At 39.3% G+C, this 19919-nt stretch overlaps 1 protein-coding gene across 1 annotated transcript in view; it reads right to left on the bottom strand.

Moving 5' to 3' along the window:
• Positions 1-19919, bottom strand: part of FAF1 (Fas associated factor 1) — a 312180-nt gene that overhangs the window by 26125 nt on the left and 266136 nt on the right. Inside the window, exons 16-17 of the mRNA XM_048861231.2 lie at positions 8094-8174; positions 6695-6772 (exon numbers count right to left, since the gene is read on the bottom strand). Coding sequence (XP_048717188.1) covers positions 6695-6772; positions 8094-8174 — 159 coding nt within the window. The remainder of the gene's footprint in view (positions 1-6694; positions 6773-8093; positions 8175-19919) is intronic.

Genomic DNA, 19919 nt, shown 5'->3' with positions numbered 1-19919 from the left:
ATCATTTAAATTATTCTGTACCAAATGACAGGAGGATAGCTAATGTGAGTCCAATTTTTAAAAAGGGCACCAGAGGTGACCCCGCCAATTACAGGCCTTCAGTACCAGGCAAACTGGTTGAAACTATAGTAAAGAACAAAATTGTCAGACACATAGATAAACATAATTTGTTGGGGAATAGTCAACATGGTTTTTGTCAAGGGAAATCATGGCTCACCAATCTACTAGAATTCTTTGAGGGGGTCAAGAAGCATGTGGACAGGGGGAAATCCAGTGGATATAGTGTATTTATATTTTCAGAAAGCCTTTGACAAGGTCCTTCACCAAAGGCTATTAAGCAAAGTAAGCAGTCATGGGATAAGAGGGAAGGTCCTCTCATGGACTGGTAACTGGTTGAAAGATAGGAAACAAAGGGTAGGAATAAATGGTCAGTTTTCAGAATGGAGAGAGGTAAACAGTGGTGTCCCCCAGCAGTCGGTACTGGGTCCAAGTCCTATTCCACATATTCATAAATGATCTGGAAAAATGAGTAAACAGTGAGGTGGCAAAATGTGCAGATGATACAAAACTACTCAAGATAGTTAAGTCCCAGGCAGACTATGAAGAGCTACAAAAGTATCTCTCAAAACTGAGTGACTGGGCAACAAAATGGCAGATGAAATTCAGTGTTGATAAATGCAAAGTAATGCACATTGGAAAACATAATCCCACTATACATATAAAATTATGGGGTCTAAATTAGTTTTTAACCACTCAAGAATGATTTTGGAGTCATTATGGTTAGTTCTCTGAAAACATCCACTCAATGTGCAGCGACAGTCAAAAAAGCGAACAGAATGTTGGGCATCATTAAGAAAGGGATAGGTAATAAGACAGAAGATATCATATTGCCTCTATATAAATCCATGGTATGCCCACATCTTGAATACTGCATGCAGATGTGGTCACCCCATCCCAAAAAACATATACCAGAATTGGAAAAGGTTCAGAAAAGGGCAACAAAAATGATTAGGAGTATGGCGCATCTGCCATATGAGGACAGATTAATAAGACTGGGACTTTTCAGCTTGGAAATAAGAAAACTAAGGGGGGAGGAATATGATAGAGGTCTATAAAATCATGACCAGTGTGGAGAAAGTAAATAAAGAAGTGTTATTTACTCTTTTTCATAACACAAGAACTTAAATGAAATTAATAGGCAGCAGGTTTAAAACAAACAAAAGGAAGTATTTTTTCACACAACGCACAGTCAACCTGTGGAACTCCTTGCCAGAGGATGTTGTGAAGGCCAAAACTATAACAGGGTTCAAAAAAGAACTAGATAAATTCATGGAGGATAGGTCCATCAATGGTGATTAGCCAGGATGGACAGGGATGGTGTCCCTAGCCTCTGTTTGCCAGAATCTGGGAATGGGCGACAGGGGATGGATCACCTGATGATTACCTGTTGTGTTCATTCCCTTTGGGGCACCTGGCATTGGCCACTGTTGGAAGACAGGATATTGGGCTAGATGGACCTTTTGTCTGACCCAGTATGGCCGTTCTTATGTTCTTATAAAAGTAAGCGAATGTAAACATGTATCTAAAACATATATATATTTGATTGTCTTCTTATTCACGCTCTGTATGTTGCTTGTCTCCTTAGATGGTAGCTCTTTGGGGCAGGAATTATAGCTACCTGTGAATTTGTTCTCGGCCACGATCCTAACCAGGGCTTCCAGGAGCTAGTATAACATGAATTCTGTGGCCAGGATTTTCAAAAGAAGATGCCTGCTAAATTAGTTTGGCCTGATGTTCTAAAGGAGCCTACATTCAGGCACCTGTTGGTAAAAATCTTAACAACAATTGGGTGATATGAAAAAAGGCACAAAAGAGAAAGATTTTTCAAAGTCAGTTAAAGTGCCTAGTTCCCATTGATTTTCGATGGGAGTGAGGCACTCAATTGCTATTTGTGTCTTTGAAAATCTCCCCCATTTAGTCATTTAGAGGGAGAAATGAATTACATGAAAAGGACAGAATGGGGCAGAGGCAAGGGTACAAGATCATTTAAACAATCTGCTTCTTACATGCAGACACTGGGAAACATTATATCTCAATATAAATGATTATACATAGAGCTTCATATGGGCTTTTGCAATCCCAGGCATTTTCTGTGTGAATCCAAAAGAGTTTTTTAATGTTCTTGTGGCTCAAGTTAATTTTTATGTGTCTGCTATGAGATTATATTTTAAATAATATAATTAAATAGATTCTATTTCCTTTCTCTCCTTCCTCAACCACCTGCTTACTTTCTTTCTGTTTTGACATTTCCTCACATAGTATAATAACAGATGCTACATTATTTACTGAACTCAATCAATTATATTACAGAAAAATAAACAACAGTAGCTCATTAGAGCTCTTTTCTTTGTGCAAAGAATACCTAGCTCCCCAAAGTAACCAGTCTCCAAGGCTTCAACATAAAATGACAATATACAATGGATATTCCACCCCAGTGAACCAAGTTAGAAAACAATTATGAGCTGGATAACATTAGCAACGCTTGGATCTGAATAAGCAAGCTGAATTTTGTTGATAAAAAAGGATGTTCAGTCTGTGAATAGATCAATAGCCAGATTTCAAATATATGGAACTGAACATAAAGCCCCTTATGTAAGCAAACACTGTTACAGAACAACGGAATATAGGTAATCCGTACACTTGAACATAGGGAGTGTCAGTAAACAGCATTGTTAAAATCTCTTTTGTTTGGCTGAGCAAACAGATCTTATTCTTTTCATTATTACAGTTTGTATTAAAACAAGGAAGCTCAGGTATAGTTTTAATCGTGGACTGGTTTTTCTGCTTTTACGTGAGAAAACAGTTTCCAAAAGGCCAGGGTAGTAAGCACAATGCAGCGGACGGGAATTATTGTTTCTATGTGTTCACAATTACTTTTAAAGAGAGAAAGAAAACACACTAATTACATGAATTAGAAGATAAGCAAGGCAATTTCTCAACAGTCTTATTGCTGTTACTGCTACAGTACTAGTTTACGTGAGTTCAATTACGTGAGTTCAATTGCTAATAACTTTACAGAATGCAACTTGTTAATTATTCACAACAGAATTCTCATATTCCTATTTTCTGCAAGACTCCTCTAGTGTCCCTCTAATGGTCTCTTACCTTAACTCCCATTATTGACTTTTGGTAGCAACAGGAGGTAAGAGGACAGCAAATCCGACAGTACAGTGTAGAGAAAAGGTGGAGCATCTTATGCAAAACACTTAATACTGTAGTTCTGACTAAATGAACTATTCACAATATAACATGGTTTAAAAGTTCTGGAAGCACTTAAATATGTCAGGTTCTTAGATGATTTATCTTGGTCAGAAAGATGTGTGCAAGGTGAATTGTTGACACAATTTGCTTGTCAAGTTTATCTTCGAGAATAAAAAATTATGTTGGTTACCTACTTTATTTTTTTGCAGTTGTATAATGCAATGTTTCCATATATCAGAAAAAAACATAGTACTGAAATGTCACCAAATATACATTTAAAAAGCCACTTCAGGGGAGAAAACAAAAAACAACAACAAAGAAAAAGAAAGGAAAGGATGCAATTTAAACAGGATTTCACCAGTTCCACAGACTTTAATCATCTGGAAAATGAAATAAAAACATAATGCCAGATTTCAAATGTCTGCAAAAAGAAAAGAGTCAGATCAAGAAAATTATATTAATGAATAGAAAAAGAGGGGAAAGTATGTTGGTTTATATATTTATATAGCATTAGCAAACAAACACACCCCACGAGGATGCAGATATATCAATGCTTATTATTAATAAGGCTCTTATTAATGATGGGTGAAATTCTAGGCCCCACTGAAATCAATGGCAAAATGCCCATCGTTTTCAATGGGGCCAGGATTTCACCCTTTAAGTTTGCACATCTATAGCACTTTTAATTTGAAAGTCTCATCCAAGGATCTCAAAGCCCTTTTCAATCATTAACTGACTTAGCCCCACCTCACCCCTCGGAGAATGGAGAAACATAGGGAGCATTTCATCACCCACTGACATGCAGTTTTATTTTGGGTACTACATGATAGCTGTTTTAACAACACACACAGCGGTTGATGACATAGCTAGCTGAGCTATGATTCTGTTTATTTCACCAGAACTCCTCTAAGGACTGATAGTCTCATGTACAGTTTTTGGGGTTTTTTTTGGGGGGGGGGAGAAGTGGATGTGCACTATCCCTTTGTTTAATCACTATGTTATACATTTGCCTGGAGATAAAGAAGAAGAAAAAATTACTGCTGTGTGCAGAACTTCATACACATTACACTATGACTGTTTTAGCATGCGGGAATATACTGTACTGGGAGATCACACTTTGGACAAAACAGATTGGGACAATGGACTAGTTGTGAAACCCCATAGAACCCCCAAAACAAGCTTTTACTGGGGAACTGTTAAACAGGACACTTGTGGCACAGTCTGACAAAAAATTACATGGCTGAGTCTGACCATATGCAGCAGGAAAGTTGGGCATCCTGGATTAGATCCTGCAGAATCTCTGCTGGACACCTGTACTTTCAAACTCTTCACACCACAGTTGCATTTGGGGAACAGTAGTTTCCACAGGGAGTGGTTTATCCATCCACTCAGACTAAGGGAATGGAGCACACATGTATGATGGCTCATATCTCACAAATTAACAAATTGTTCCCATGAGATGCTTCCTGGAGAGGGGCCAGTTTGGGGCTGTGCTCAGGTACACATCAATGCCTCTTACAGGGTTGATTTGCCATCTTTTGTAGCCCTTGTACCTGAACGGGTGTAACAAGAGATTAGTTATTGGTTCAGCAAGAACTAGTGCCATACTTCATTGACTTGGATTTGTAAACAAAATTGTGGCTTTGTGGCTTAACACTTGTATATTTCTCATTAACAGTGTACTTTGAGAAACATTCTAAAGAGTTAAATTCACTCATCTTGCTTTGCTCTTTTTATCTCCTAATTTTTCCAATGTTTAACCGCATTAGTTTACCCTGCAGCCAATATGTTTAATCACAATAGAGAGTTTGCATCATTATTGTGACAGGGTTTTTGAATTTTCATTGATACCTTGGTTTTGGGGGGACAGACTTTGGCATTTAAGGTCTCAGTCAGAGACTAAAGGTTTCTTTTCTTTAAAAGAAGTTTCAGGATAAATTTGATTGACCATTTAAAAACTGTATTACTAGTACAAAGAAAATAATTGGGATTTTTGTGGGCTTTTGGTTACTTTTATCTTAAAATTAAAAAACTGCTTCATTCCCCAAATTAAATTATGCAAACCATTTGTTCATAGTGCTAACTAGGCTCCAAGATATTTGAAAACAAAAGTAAAGAAATCAATCCATAAAATGAAAAGCAACTGAGATACTGTGTTTTAAAAACTGGTATCTGCAAAGACAATGTTTGGAGCTTCAGACACAGGACCCCTAATTTAAGTAACTCAAAATGTTAATGCTAATCTCATGTTTTATAATTTAAAAAGTATGTTCTTTTCCATATAAAATAATAAAATATAGGTGTATAAAATATTTATTATATGAACCGATGTTAACTGATCATTCGGGCTGAGAGACTGTCACTGTGATTTTTCCTAAAGCTCACAGATTAATCATTGTCTTCCTTGCAGCTACTCATAGTTGGCCCTTGGATCCATGAAACCAACTGCCAAAGATCCCTCTAAATTGGGGGGGGCGGTACTGTGGCCCAATATGTATAGAATGATGTCATTTGGTCTGCAGTGGGTAGAGCCAAAACTATCATAAGCTTCCTCCCAGCTGCATGAAGCTAAACTGGTCCTGCCAGTCAACCAATGGACTGTCTTGGTCTCGCTCAGTAGAATGGCCCAGTTCATAACGCAAAGATTGAGAGTACGGCACTCTTGCATTCTAATCCCAGCTCTAATGCTGACACCCTCTGTCACTTAAACTGCAGCAAGGGAGGTTTAAATTGAAGATTAGGAAAAACTTCCTGCGAGGGTAGTTAGGCACTGGGACAAATTGCCTACGGAGGTTGTGGAATCTCCGTCACTGGAGCTTTTTAAGAACAGGTTGGACAAACCTGTCAGGGATAGTCTAGTTATTGCTTAGTCCTGCCTTGAGTGCAGGGGACTGGAGTAGGTGACCTACTGAAGTCCCTTCCAGTCCTACACTCCTATGATTCTATTGTCAAGTCACTTAATTTCTCAGACTCAGTCAATACCCCTCCTGTGTAAAATGAGGGCACTAATATTAATCTCCCATCCACTAGGGGTGTGATGATTATTTAGTGCAGTGATCAAAGTGCTAATAGACCTGAATGCATACAAAACCCACTTTATCAAAGATGAGGCGTTAGACCTCATGAGACCCTGGTGAAGTAGGTTATCCATGTAACAAACAAGGAAACTGAGGCAGAGAGCGCTTCAGACTTGCCTAAGGATAGTGGAAGACCAGCAGATAATATGAGACAGAATAGTTAGTGGAAAAGCCATAAAATCATGTTTTACCCAATAAAGTAAAACGATTTATAAATGTTATGCAAGTTAGATTAAAGTATGTCATAGGTATTGAATGCCCACACAAAAAAAACCTTAGTCAGCTCTGAGTGATGGTTGCCAGGTATCCCACCAACACAAACTCTAGAAATTGCCCCAAAAGGCAAAGTGTCCCACCTCACGTTCTTCCTCCTGTTCTTTTCGAATCTGCTCCAAACGAAACTGCTCTGCTTGTTCTCTCTCTTGTGCTTCCCTCTATTAAAGAGAAAGAAACAATCACATTTACATTCAACTGATAGCTAAGCAGCACAGCCCATAGCCCTGTGCAAAAAAACTGCATTACCCACATGAAGGAGAGGAAACTCCACAAATGTTTCTTTTTCTGCTGGGGTAGGAGTGGTTTGTGCAGACCTGCCAGAGACAAGGGGCAGACTGCAGCTGTCACACCGGGTTCCACAAACAGAAGGGGAAACAGTGCAAATTAATACAGCCTCAGACTGGGAGGAGCTTCTGAAAGATTGGGGCTGAATGGGAAGTATGCCACAAAGGTAGTATCCTCCCCTCCTGCTCTTTGGTGGGTGCATGCTCCCCTCTGCATGCAGATGGGGAGAACACAAGCCCCTTAATTCTGGAGCAAGAATAGGAACATAAAGGAACAATAGAATACTACAAAATTTGCAAATAACTACACATGTTTTCATTCAAAATCAGTATCTTTGTATATAGATCCAGTGGTTATAGATGGAAAAGACCTCTTAGATCAAGTCATCTCCCTGCGAGGACAGGATAGAGGCTCCTTGACAGAGAGCATATCACATATTAAATTAACCCTGCAGTGGATCCTAGTCATAAGGCCAAAGGGAGCATTGTTACACAGGTCAAGCTTTTTGGCCAGTATGTGCATGTGCCATATTTAAATGATATGATAAAGACACGTGAACCCCCCAGCCCTCAATATTCCACATATAAAGCATAATAATGAAAATAGTCATCTGAACACTGTGTACGTCCTCATCAGTGCACCACATAAAACATGTGCTTAATGAGCAACACAGATTCTGAGAATTTCCAAACTTCAGCTACATAAACTACTGTGCTAAGCAGAAGCAACTACCCATGAAGAATTCCTAGTCACACAAGGTGAAACTCACTCTGAGTATTCATGCTCTGTGAGGGGGGAATGCAGAACAGATGGCAAGGCAAGGTGACCCCCCACCCCTAAACCTAGGTCAGGCCTGCCTCACAGCCCCCATGGCCACTATTCCAGTCTCTTGGTTGAAATTGTTACCACAGACCCTACATGTCAGTTGTGTGGGCTACTGGGGCCACTGGATCTGTGTAAATATAAATCTGTGGCCTCTCTCGTGGCTTGCCCACGATGTGGCTTTGTATGCTGGCCTGTGTGGCTGGTAAGGAGTTTTCCTTGGTGTGTAGGGAAGCAGAACCCTACATGGGGCCGAAGTGGTGTGGTCCTCCAAAACTAGGTGAATTTCATCCATTGTGAGGACATGCATATCCTGGCATTCATGAAATTACTTCCCAACACAGCAGGGGATGTTCTTCGCTATGCACACACCTTTGCTCTATCAGCTTCTAGTGAAATGCGGTAAGCTTCATCCTGTTCTCTCTTCACATTCTCTCTGGCCTCACGTTCATCCTAAAATAAAAAAACCCAACAAATAATTAATAGACCAATATAGTTTCTTTTATACTCACTGGCACTCTTTAGACCAAATGTTTTAATAGTAATTTGGTTGCATTACTTCTGCTTGCAATAGAGGCCCACAAAAGTGTTTCATGGTCAACTTTAGGTTTTTATATATACATATGTGTGCGCGCGCTTGTGTGTGTGTATATATGAGTGTGCGTGTGTGAGAGAGAGAGCAAACATGATCTGCCTGATACAGTGTTTAAATTGGTCCATTATAAATGTATAATTATCTAGATTTAGATAAATTGTAGGTTTGGGAAAGATGTCCTCATGAAATGAATTTTACATTTCAGATGGTGGATTTGCTGTTCACTGTCCAATGAAGTTGGCTTCAGGCACTGGCTAGTCCCACCATTTTAACCTACAAGAGAAGGGCCTGTTCCCAACTCCTTAATCAGGTAAAAATCCCTTTGCCTTCAACAGGTTCCACTCCAGGCTTGTTATTATTAAATATTAATGTTATGGTATTGCCAAAGGCCCCAACCCCCACTGTTCTGTACAAACACAGAAAAGAGCCAATTCCTGCCCTGAAGGGCTTTCAATCTAACGGCACAAACAGACAGTAGGGTGAAGAACTTTGGAAATGAACCTGCTGAAGAACTGGCCCAGCTTAGTTAGTTACATGGATTGTAATTTCTTCAACTGGAAGTAGAGATGTGGAGGAAAGGCGTAGGAAAAGGAGCCCACCCCTCTCCATCACTGTGCACACCACCATCATTCTCCCAGTCACCCAGGCCTGCAACTGTGGGTATCATCTTTGATTCGACCCTCTCACTGGACCCACATATTCAGGCCATTGCTAAATCTTACAGTTTTTTCTTACACAACATATTTTAAAGTCTGGCCTTGGCTCTCTGTCCACACAGCCAAAACTCTCTTCCGCAACCTCATCATTTCAAGTCTTGGCTACTGCAACCTTGGTGGTATTTTCCATCCAAAGGGGGATGTGAGGAGAACTTGGGGGGATAGGTCAAGAGCACAGTTCTGGCCATGCTGAGCTGAAGATAATGATTGGACATTTACAAAGAGATGTCAGAAAGACAGGCCAACATACTAGACTGGATTAAAGAAAATAGCTCATCAGTAGAGAGGCAGATTGGTGAGTCATCAGCATAAAGTTGGTAGTTAAAACCGTGCTTGTGGATAAGAGCACCTAGAGAGAGGGTGTAAAGAGAGAAGTGGAGGGGGCACAAAGGACAAAGTCTGGAGGGCAACCCATAGAAAGGGGTAGGGGGAGGAGGATGACCCACCTAATGAGTCAGTAAAAGAATGATCAGAGAGATAGAAGAACCATGGAAGGACAGAGTTACAAAAGCCAGTGAAGTGCAAAATTTCAAGAAGCTGGGAGTGGTCAGTGGTGTCAAAAGTCACCAAGAGGTCAAGTAGGATAAGGATGAAGTATAGGCCTACAGATTTGACCAGGTACAGATCATTACAGTTATTTCCCAGGCAGATAGATGATGGACACCAGATTGGAAATAGTCAAGAACAGAACTGGATGAAAAACACCAGAGAGCAGTTGCAGACATCATGCTCAATGATTCCGGAGGTGAACGGGAGAAGAGAAATTGGGCAATAGTTTGAGGGGCTCAGACTATTCTTCCTCTTCAATCCATGGCCCACCACCACCATACTGAGGAGCCCCCTTATTCCCATAACCCAGAAATCATCCCTACTTGTTACTGGGACAAGAAAAGCAGAAACAGAAGCAGCCTGCTGCCTGGAGCCTAAGCACTACAGGGACTCCAAGAGCTGGAGGCTGCAGGGAGCTTGCTCATATGCCTCTGTACTCTGCTTCTTTGGGGCCAGCTCAACCAAAGCCAGCATTTTCTGCTCTGTCCTTCTTCCCGCTACAGCTACAGAGGCTGGAGCAGCTCCAGCCCCACCAGAAGCTCCCCAGTGGCAGCAGGTAATAGTGCATTCCACAGTACAACCATATTTTACAGCTATACCATTATTGGTGGGCTTAGCCCTATTAACACCTAATGACCACTCACCCTAGCTAACAAAACCGACACTTCTAAGAGAGCATTTAAGCAGAAATAATTTGTTCCCTATATTTAATAGAAATGAAATCTCAATGCCTAATAACTTATATATCATATTTTTAAAGTATATTCTGTTAACATTCCCATTTATCTACTCATTTTCCCGTACATAAGGGAACAATTTTTCAAATTGATCATTTTTTCCCTAGGCCTTTCTCAAGAACATTTGGCAACGATTCAGTTTGAAATGAGATTATTGGGGAGGTATGAATTAACTGCAATTGTTATGTCATGCAAACATGTCAAGAAGTACCTCAAACAAAACTCTAACGTATTAGCAGTTAAAAGAACTCTACATTAGCCTACGTCAGCAAGAAGCAGTCACAATTACTGAAAAAAAACAAAACAAAAAGTAACCAACCCCCAATTCGAGAGTAACAAAATCATTTTACAGTGAACTATTTTTCTTTATAAATATGGGACGAATGCGTTTTCTATAGTCTTCCGTTTTTTACATTTGATTAACAGAAGATGCTTGAAACCATCAGTTTGCTGAGAAGGATTGAACTGTGAGTTACAACAGTAATATTTGCAGCGATGAACAAGAATTCTAGCCATTTTGGATAATCTGTTCCCCTCCTGTTCCTGACTTTTGCTCCTCAGAAGCCCTAGTATGCTGTGTTTCTGACACACAAGGACACATGAAGGTAAACCCAAACAGGAAGAAACTAGATGAGACAAGTGGATATTCAGTTATTGGGGGTCCCTCAAAGAATTAAACTTTAAATTGTACTTTATTCAAAAGGGAAGAAGGCTTCTTGAACATTACAGAACCTATTCCCTACTCTTCTTGAAGAGTGGGTCATAATGGAGAGCAGAACACTCTTCTTTTGCCATATTGAGGACTTCCTTATGTATATCACAAATTCACCTTAAGATTGTGAGAAACAGAATGGTCACAAACTAGCTTATTGAGAGAAGATAGTCTGTCACAGATAGTCTGGGGGAAGAGAGGCATTTTGAAAACCTCCCTAACATTTGCTTCAGAGAGAACCTTTTTAACTTTCAATTTTTGCAACTGGGTACATCAGACTCTAACTGAATTTCAAAGGTCACTTGAAAGTCCAGTGATACCTTAGGGAAAACTGAAAGGTCAGGTGCAAACTACTGCTTCTTTCTTTTCTCAGAAGAATAAGAGGCCATAACTTAACAATGTAATTCCATTAGACTACTTAATCAAAGTCAAAAAGTTAACTAAGGCAGGTTTCAAGTTTGTAAAAAAAACTGTCTACTAAAACTCTCACCACAAAAGCCAAATCCCAAACCAGAACTTTGGTAGGAAATACTACATTGATTCTTATTTTGCATTTTAAAACTGCCAAAGAGAAAAGAACAACATTCACAAACAATTATTTGTGCTGAAGATAGAATCTATTTACTTATAGCAAACTATTACTTATTTCACAGAATACTGAATAATTCTTTCAAATGGAGCATAGTACCCATTGCTTTAAATTATGTCTTCTAGATGAGAGGGAACAACTTCCAAAAAGGTTGATACTGTAGGTTCTTTTTCAAGCATCCTGATTTGGCGTTTCAAGCATTTTCCTAATAGCTTATTTCCTCCTATTCTTGGCAGCGAACATCCTCATAGAGGATGGGTTATGAAAAGGATGTCAGGAATGCAAAGATTTATTATGCATGACTGGCTGATCCTGATAGAAAGATGTGAAATCCCATAGCTAAACCTAAATCTAGAGGTAAACAATTACACGGCAGGGACCTAGTACTACTATTCATACTTGGATCTTAAAGTCAAATTCCTAGGTAGACTAGATAGCACTAGCATCTAGAGTTTTTAGCTAGGAAAGAGATGTAATCAAATAAAATGTTTCTATGTATAGATTTGTGCTATGCTATAGTCCACTGGTTCTCAACCAGGTGTCCGGGCCCCCTGAGGGGCCGCAAGCAGGTTTCAGGGGGTCCACCAAAATAAACTGGGCCTCAGCCCCAGGTGGGGCTTGTAGAGGGAGTGCCATCTCCACCCCCTGACTCACCTCAGCGGGCCACCCAGCCTGTCTGGGTAGGGGGTGGGCCGCAACCAAAAATCACTGCAGAAAGATCTCCCCCTGCCATCAGAAGGGGTTGCTTCACAGCCGCTGACTCCATGAGCAGGCAGCAGCTAGCCAAGGAGACACACCACTTCTCCGCCCGACTACATCAGCACCTCAGGGAGCAGGGCCAAATGGAAGGCAGAAATCTCTGGAGGCAGGTGGCCCACCCCACACGTTGCCTTTGGTTGGAGGTCTGCAGGTTTGTCTATTTAAGTTTAGGGGTCCCTGGGTAAAAAAAGGGTTGAGAACCACTGCTATAGTTGGTTTTACTACTACTCCGCAAGAACGAACAAGTCACTAGGTATTCTGGCAAAGCTATAATACTTTTCTTGTTCGCAGTTACATCCTGGATAAATTTTCAACATTGTATATTGTGTTCTTTTCATTTTAAATGTAGTTCACTGCTCTAGCCAAGTCTCTCCTCCAGAGACATTACACAAAGCAGTGAGGATGACTCACTGTTGCCAGAAAACAAAAAACAAAAGAGACATGACAATGTAATGAGAGGACCAGAAGAAAACACTTGTCAAAGGAGCTACCAATATGTAATGGTGAAAGGGCACAGAAAGTAAAGAAAATTAGTAGTTGTGTTACTATGCCAGTAAATGAACAATCTCATAATTTTTTTCATCTATCAAAGAAAAAGTACGTTAATTGAGAACTGCCTTGTGAAACCCCCATTTACGTTGGAATTCAGGCACAGATGGATCATGTTTTGCCCAAGGTCACACAGAAAGTATGGGGCAGAGCTGGCTATTAAACTCAGATTTTCTGAGTTCCAGTCCAATGACACAAGGTGTTGTTATAAAATTATGCATACCATAGTTTTATATAATAAAGAAATACTAATAAAGGTAAAAAACCCAGTTGTTTCTTAAAGGGAAAAAAGTCAAATAATATCCATCTGTTATTGCTGCAAAATCAAATAATTTCCTACTAGTGCATGAGAAACGGAACATGAGTTAGATATTAATAAGAGTGAAAGTGAGTCAAGTTTCATGTATTAATTTTATAGGTAAATGCCCATAACCTGAACTGCACAGCCAAGCACATATATTTGGCTTGATCATTCTGAAAGGCGGTAGAGCAAACTGGATGAAACTTATCTCTTTCATAGCAGAGACCTGGGTTGTATTTCCAGCTCTTCCAGAAGATACCTCATGCAACCTTATTTGTTAAAAAAAAATATTGGGGGTGGAGTGGGGGAATCTACTTGCTTGCTTCCTAGAGTAGGTATAGGAGGCCTCGGTCAATAATAACAATGTTATGAATTGCACAAATATATTAACCCCAGTTAGTAGAAGAGGTGAAATAAGAACCCCATGGCTTCTGCCTTCGAGCAGTGGATATTTCATGGGGGTGTGTTTCTCTCAGCATGACAGAGCGGTGAGATGTGGGCTTCTGGGTCAGGTCTGCACAATATAGGTGTATTTAGGACTAACAGAGCATGCAGTCACATACAAATTGTTTTTGCAGATTGAAAATTATGAGAAAAAAGGCATCAGTTTTTAAAAACAAATGTAAGTTTTGTAAGGTCAAAGTATTAAAAAGTACATATTAAAAACTGCTGGAGTTTTTGAGAACTACAATTTTTAATAAATTTGCTCAAAGTGTATTAATGTGTACACCATTTAAAAATCGTGGTTAATGACCAAATCCTGGTCTCAATACATGTACTCAACGCCAGCTGAAATCAATGGGAACTCTGCAGAATTTGGCTGTAAATTCCTGTGCAATTATTTTAATGAGCATATTTTACTATTTTGTAAAGCTGAAAATCAGATTTTTCTTGTTAGCAAAACTGAAAACCACACACTAATATTTTTCAATGATTCACTTAGCAGCTATATACTTTTTTCCACATCAGTTTGAATTTTTAAGAAAAGCTTTGTTCTTCTGTTCACTGTTAATGGTGGAACATGAAGTTCCACGAACAGCAATGATTACACTTTTCAAACACTTTGCTTTAATATCATATTTTTTGAAGTTTGTTTTATTATGGAAGCATGATTCCATTTTGCATCACAACTAAATAAATTCAGTTTTTCGAGATGCACTTGCTAAGTGCTTCACAAGTCAATGGACAGCAAGTGACATTTCACCTTCCTGGCAGCAGTCTAACAATATTGTTCACTTAAGGCTGCTGGCAAAACTAGGATATTGACAATTTATCTTGCACCGGTTCAAAAGGCATAATGTGTGAACAAGATCTTAAACATGATCTTAATCATACCAGAGATCATTACTATTACCATTAATATAATATACACACATTATGTAAGCAGACATATGAAATATATAGTATTATATATTATAAGCATGTGTGCATATATGCGTGTGTGTGTGTGTGTGTATATATATATATATAATAAAGGTGAGGGAAAGCAGTGGTGCTTGAGATGCCACAAAAATTGTGAAAAGCAAACCTTTTCTTTGAAAATAAAATAATAATTGTATGAAACAAGTGTAATAGCTCTTCGATTATACATGAGTAGATTGGGAGGAAATTACAGTACAATTCACAAAGCTAACCATTCGAATATAAAGTACAGCTGCTGGAATTTCTCATTGTTCAGTTGTCACTCAGAAATGTTACATCATCTAATGTCAAAAAGTCATTATACTATCCATTTGGTGTCAGAATGATGATAGAACAAGATTTTTTAATTGACAGCTTACGTGGAAGGAAGTCCTTTTAAAATATTGACGGGATAGTGAGATTGCAGCTATTATCCCAGGCATGGCTGAGATAATATTAGCTTGTCTTCTTTTTAGTAAATGAAATAAAATAAAAACAAAAACCAAATAAGAAGTGGATGAAAGTATCTGTCTTAACTTTTACTTGAGCTTAAAAGTAACTCTGAGATTTTACATTAAGTTACCCTTCTTTCATGGAGAACTGAACAGTATTGTTCCCCCAAGATTCTTTTGTGAAGATCTCTCAAGAGAAAATATATTCTCTTATCCTATAAAAAGCTTCTGCAATACAAAGAAAGCCCGATTGTGTTGCAGAAAGCACACCTAATAACAGTATTCATAAAAGAATCATTCATTTGGATCAAGGTTCTTCTACTGTTCTTACACAAGTCAGAGCAGGCACTTCATTTTGTATGCAGCTAAGGAAAATCCAGGCAAGTGAGGATGGATTTACATACAAAGAAACTGAATGAAACCAACAAAACAAAACACCCTCTGCTCATACAAGTACCTTTCTACAGCTGAATTCTGCTTTTGGATGAGCTCACATGGCTTCCATTGACTGCAGCAAAAAATGAAGCCGCCATTCTTACCTTGATGAATTTATAATCTGAACAGACAAGACAAAGGGGGCAGGGAGATACCACCTACAAGCCAAGTGATCAGTTAGGGGTGGTTAGTACCCCATTCCCCACCCCTAATGGGAAAAGGTCGGAGGCATTCACATTTAAAGGAGTCGTGCTGCCATGGTGAACGTGGATCTCGAAGCAGCAGAATGGAGACAATGGGACACCACATGATTGCCCCAGCTCCCCATGGATGCCTCAAGATCTACCCTTATGGGTACTGGATCATTGACGGGCCCAGAAGGCCATACCTGTTTTTCAATGAACTGCAGCCACTTAGGAAAAAACCTGAGTGCCACTGTGGACAGCTCAGGGAAAACATCTGTTCAGTGAGCCAAGTTGGTCCAAAAGGCAAAACAAGTGTTAATAAGGAATAGGTTAGAAAAAACACTGAAAACAGTGTAATGCCACTATATAAATCCTGGGTAGACTCCCATGTGGAATGGTGCTTTCGGTTCTGGTCACCCTACCTCAAGAAAGGAGTTAACAGAAGTAGAAGCAGTTCAGTCACAGGTGAAAATTAAAAGTCTGGAAAGATTTCTATGTGCACAGAGACTGAAAAAAACAGGACTGTTCTTTTTAAAGAGGCAATGAATAAGAGACATAATAGAATTCCACCAAATTAATGAAGACTCTAGAGAAATTACAGTGTGTGTTCCTGTTTACTCTTTTTCATAATAGAAGAACATGGGGATATTAACAAAACTGAAAGGCAACAAATTTAAAAGGAAATATTTTTTCACACAATACATAATTAATCTATGGAACTCACTGCTACAAGATTTCAGAGGCAAACTGATCAGCAGGAATCAGAAAAGAATTAGCCATTATACAGAAGAGAACACCCAAAGTTACACTAGACAGGATAAAAAATAATAAATACTTTTAGAAAAAAGATGATTGTGGGCATAAGCCAACCACAAAGTGACGGGCAGAGTGAGGAAGAAACTTTCCCTGTGAGCATAATTCTGTAATTGGCCACTGCAGTGTTTCTGGCACCTTCCTCTGAAGCATCTGTTAGCAGCCATTGTCAGAGACAGGTCTAGGTGGATTTCTGGTCTGATCTGGAATAGCAATTCCTATGGTCCTGCCAACTACCCGGGATGGCAAACTCTGCCCCTTTGATGGGATGATTTGGTGGAAAAATCAGCATGCCTTAATGTTGTGGAGTTTTCCATCTAACTTTGGCACTCCTGTGGCCTGTTATGTAGGAGGTCAGGATTTAACTCTGGATCTTGGTTTTGCATGGAGGTTACCTTAGTGAGTTGTGCCAGACCTTACTTCATGGATTGTCCACCAGGGTCAGTTCTATCATAAAGGAAGAAGGAGTAATCACAAACAAACCTTAAGGACAGCAAAACTTGAATATATGACTATGAGTTGGAGATTTGCATGTTTGCACAGGGTAGCAGAATCCGCAGAGCTGCCTCTGGGAATGTAAGCCAGAAAGTGGCATTTACAAATGCTGAACGTTTATTTGAAATAAACTCTTCATTTCAGTGAACCACTCCTGAAGTTAAAAACTACAAATGCTTGAGGCTATTCCTGGGAGTATGAAAGAAAAACACCCAGTTTGTCTAAACAAACCAGTGCAATGAAGGTATTAGTTTGATTCACTGAAGATGACAGATTTGTACATTGTATAACTTAGACACATATGGTGTGGAATACCTTTGATATAAAAGTGCATGCAAAATTGCATTTGCATGTGAGAACCACAGAAGCGATGTCAATGGTTATAACGTTCATATGACAAACGAGATGCCATACTTACACTATAAACGGTACCTAGGACAAAACAGCCATTTAGCGTTTATCCTTTGTTTTAAATGGACTTTTCAAATATCAGAGCTGCTGTACATTTTTTTTTTTTTTTAAAGGAGAGAAATCCTTTAGCAAAACTTACTATGGAGCATTACACTGGGGAGGAAAAAACCCACATGTGTCCCAATCAGGTTGTTTTAGAACGTTGAAATTGAAGCCTGCTGTGTACAAAGTGACTGGCGAGATGTCAGAAGGCTCCTTTCTTGAGCACTTTGCTGAACAAGGGACAGTTAGATATGCGAAGGTAGTTACTATACTGGTAGCACCAAAGAAGGGTTTGCTGAAGAAAGAAGTGGACAATGGCATGTTTTAGAGTGGTGAAGGTATCAGAATCAAATAAGTCATTGGCAAGGGCAGTAAAGTAGGGAGCAAAGGTAGGGAGACAGGACTACACAATGGAAGAGATGTATGCTCCTAAATCAGTTAGGCATTGCACTGCAAAAGACCACAGCATCTAAATATCCTAAAAATCTGAGGCTTACAACCTAGTCGGCAGCATGGGAGAGTATCTGCTGACAATTTCAGGTCTTGTAGTTAATGCAGAAAATTGCCATTTACAATTCAGGTGAGTTTTTTTTTCCCTGTGAGAGTAGAAATGTCGAAGGAGGGAGATTAAGTACAGCGTTATGAAAATGGCACATATTATTCTAGGTCAAATGAATCATTGTTTTAAAGACAGAGTTTCTGGATGAACAGAGATACAAACATATTTCTATAACTAGCTTCTGCTGTGAATTTAAGGTGTATTTGTGGCTTCTTTTTTTTTTTGGTTATTATTCAAACCTCCATCCAGCAATTACATAGAAAACAAACCTGCTATTTCTTCCTCAGACTATAGCAATAACTAGGGAAAACAAGTGTGACCTGTGGTCAAAATGAATGCCTTTGACTTTGCATTTCCACACTTTGTTAAGGCTGAGTGTCAATTGTAACGTCTTTATAACAGTTTTTCCATTTAAAAAGTTCTTAAATAGATATCCTTTATTTGCAAGTAAAAGTGAAGTGTCAGTTGAGGGCAATTTAGAGTGAATGGAAAGTTTTAATTTGGATTTGTAAAAATAAAGTGCTTTTTCAAGCAATTGTAGGTAAAATCTATTAAACGTTGAAGTTTAATCTAAAAGCAAGAGCAAGTTTAAGCAAGTTCTTAAATAGATATCCTTTATTTGCAAGTAAAAGTGAAGTGTCAGTTGAGGGCAATTTAGAGTGAATGGAAAGTTTTAATTTGGATTTGTAAAAATAAAGTGCTTTTTCAAGCAATTGTAGGTAAAAATCTATTAAACGTTGAAGTTTAATCTAAAAGCAAGAGCATTAAAGTTGCATAACTAGAAAAATAAACATTGTGTTAGACCTACTGTTACTTAAATAACATGTGAAGAAGTTGGACCAGCTGTATAACAGTCAATGCTTTTACAGTAACACATTTTGACAGCAAAAATAAAAAGAATGCATTACTGAGATATCATCAAATGAGCCATGTCATTACATGGGAACTCCACCCAGTATAAGCTTGTCAAAAAGTGTTACTGTAATCCTTTGAGAAGTCTCCTCCTCAGGCAAGAAAGGGAAAATGTTTAGGATAGGCTCAGAACAGGTGTGTTGCATTTTAATGCCAAGTATTTAATCATGGATCTCTTCACATTAGTTTCATATGTGACAAATTCAGACCCTCTTCTTGACATTCATGCAATGCTGAAATGATCAGTCAACAGTCAAACTGAGAGCCAACAAATGTAAACAAAGAAGCTGTGGACACATCTTTTTAGCACTGTACACACCCCAAACACAAAAGACATATTAAATTATTACCATTTTTTTCTTGCTTTTCCAAGATCAGTACTTTGAGGACTGAGGGATGCCATGCAGCCCCATCAGGTTCAGTCTACTGAGGTGGCCTATTCACTTGTTGGCCGACACTGTGCCAGCTTCTGCTAGTTTCTGGTTCAGTGCCCCCCAAGAGCAGAAAACCCTCCATGGAAGGTTGTGGTGGGCCCAAAGGTGACAGTTCAGCTCCAGAAGTGGGTAGTGCTGGCCAGGGGAGGGGGCATAGCTGGGACAGCCAGTGGTATGCACTGGTTCAGGACATCACTAGTGTAGCGTCCATTGGCATAATTCCTACAGATCTTCTGAAAGAACTTAACACTGCTTCTGGTGTAACCACCACCAGAGGGTGGTGGTGGGAACACGCACAGCTGAATCTTTCCTTGGGACACAGTGGCTTTCTCTCATGCAGGAAAGTGCCAAATGCAACTCCTTGTTTCAGTAGGGTCATTCTGACCCATCATCCTATCTACCAAATAGGTAAGTACTTCATTTTAGTTTGCCAGGCCCAAAAAGAGAAGAAAAAGGAGAGAAAGAGAGGGAGAGAAAAAGAAATCCCTTCATACTTTGTGTGCCTTGTGACACTACTCCCCATATTCTTCACGGTTATATTATTATGATAGA

Source organism: Caretta caretta, chromosome 8 (assembly GCF_965140235.1).
Source record: "Caretta caretta isolate rCarCar2 chromosome 8, rCarCar1.hap1, whole genome shotgun sequence".
Taxonomy (NCBI): Eukaryota; Metazoa; Chordata; order Testudines; family Cheloniidae; genus Caretta; species Caretta caretta.
This window is presented reverse-complemented; position numbering and strand designations above follow the sequence as displayed.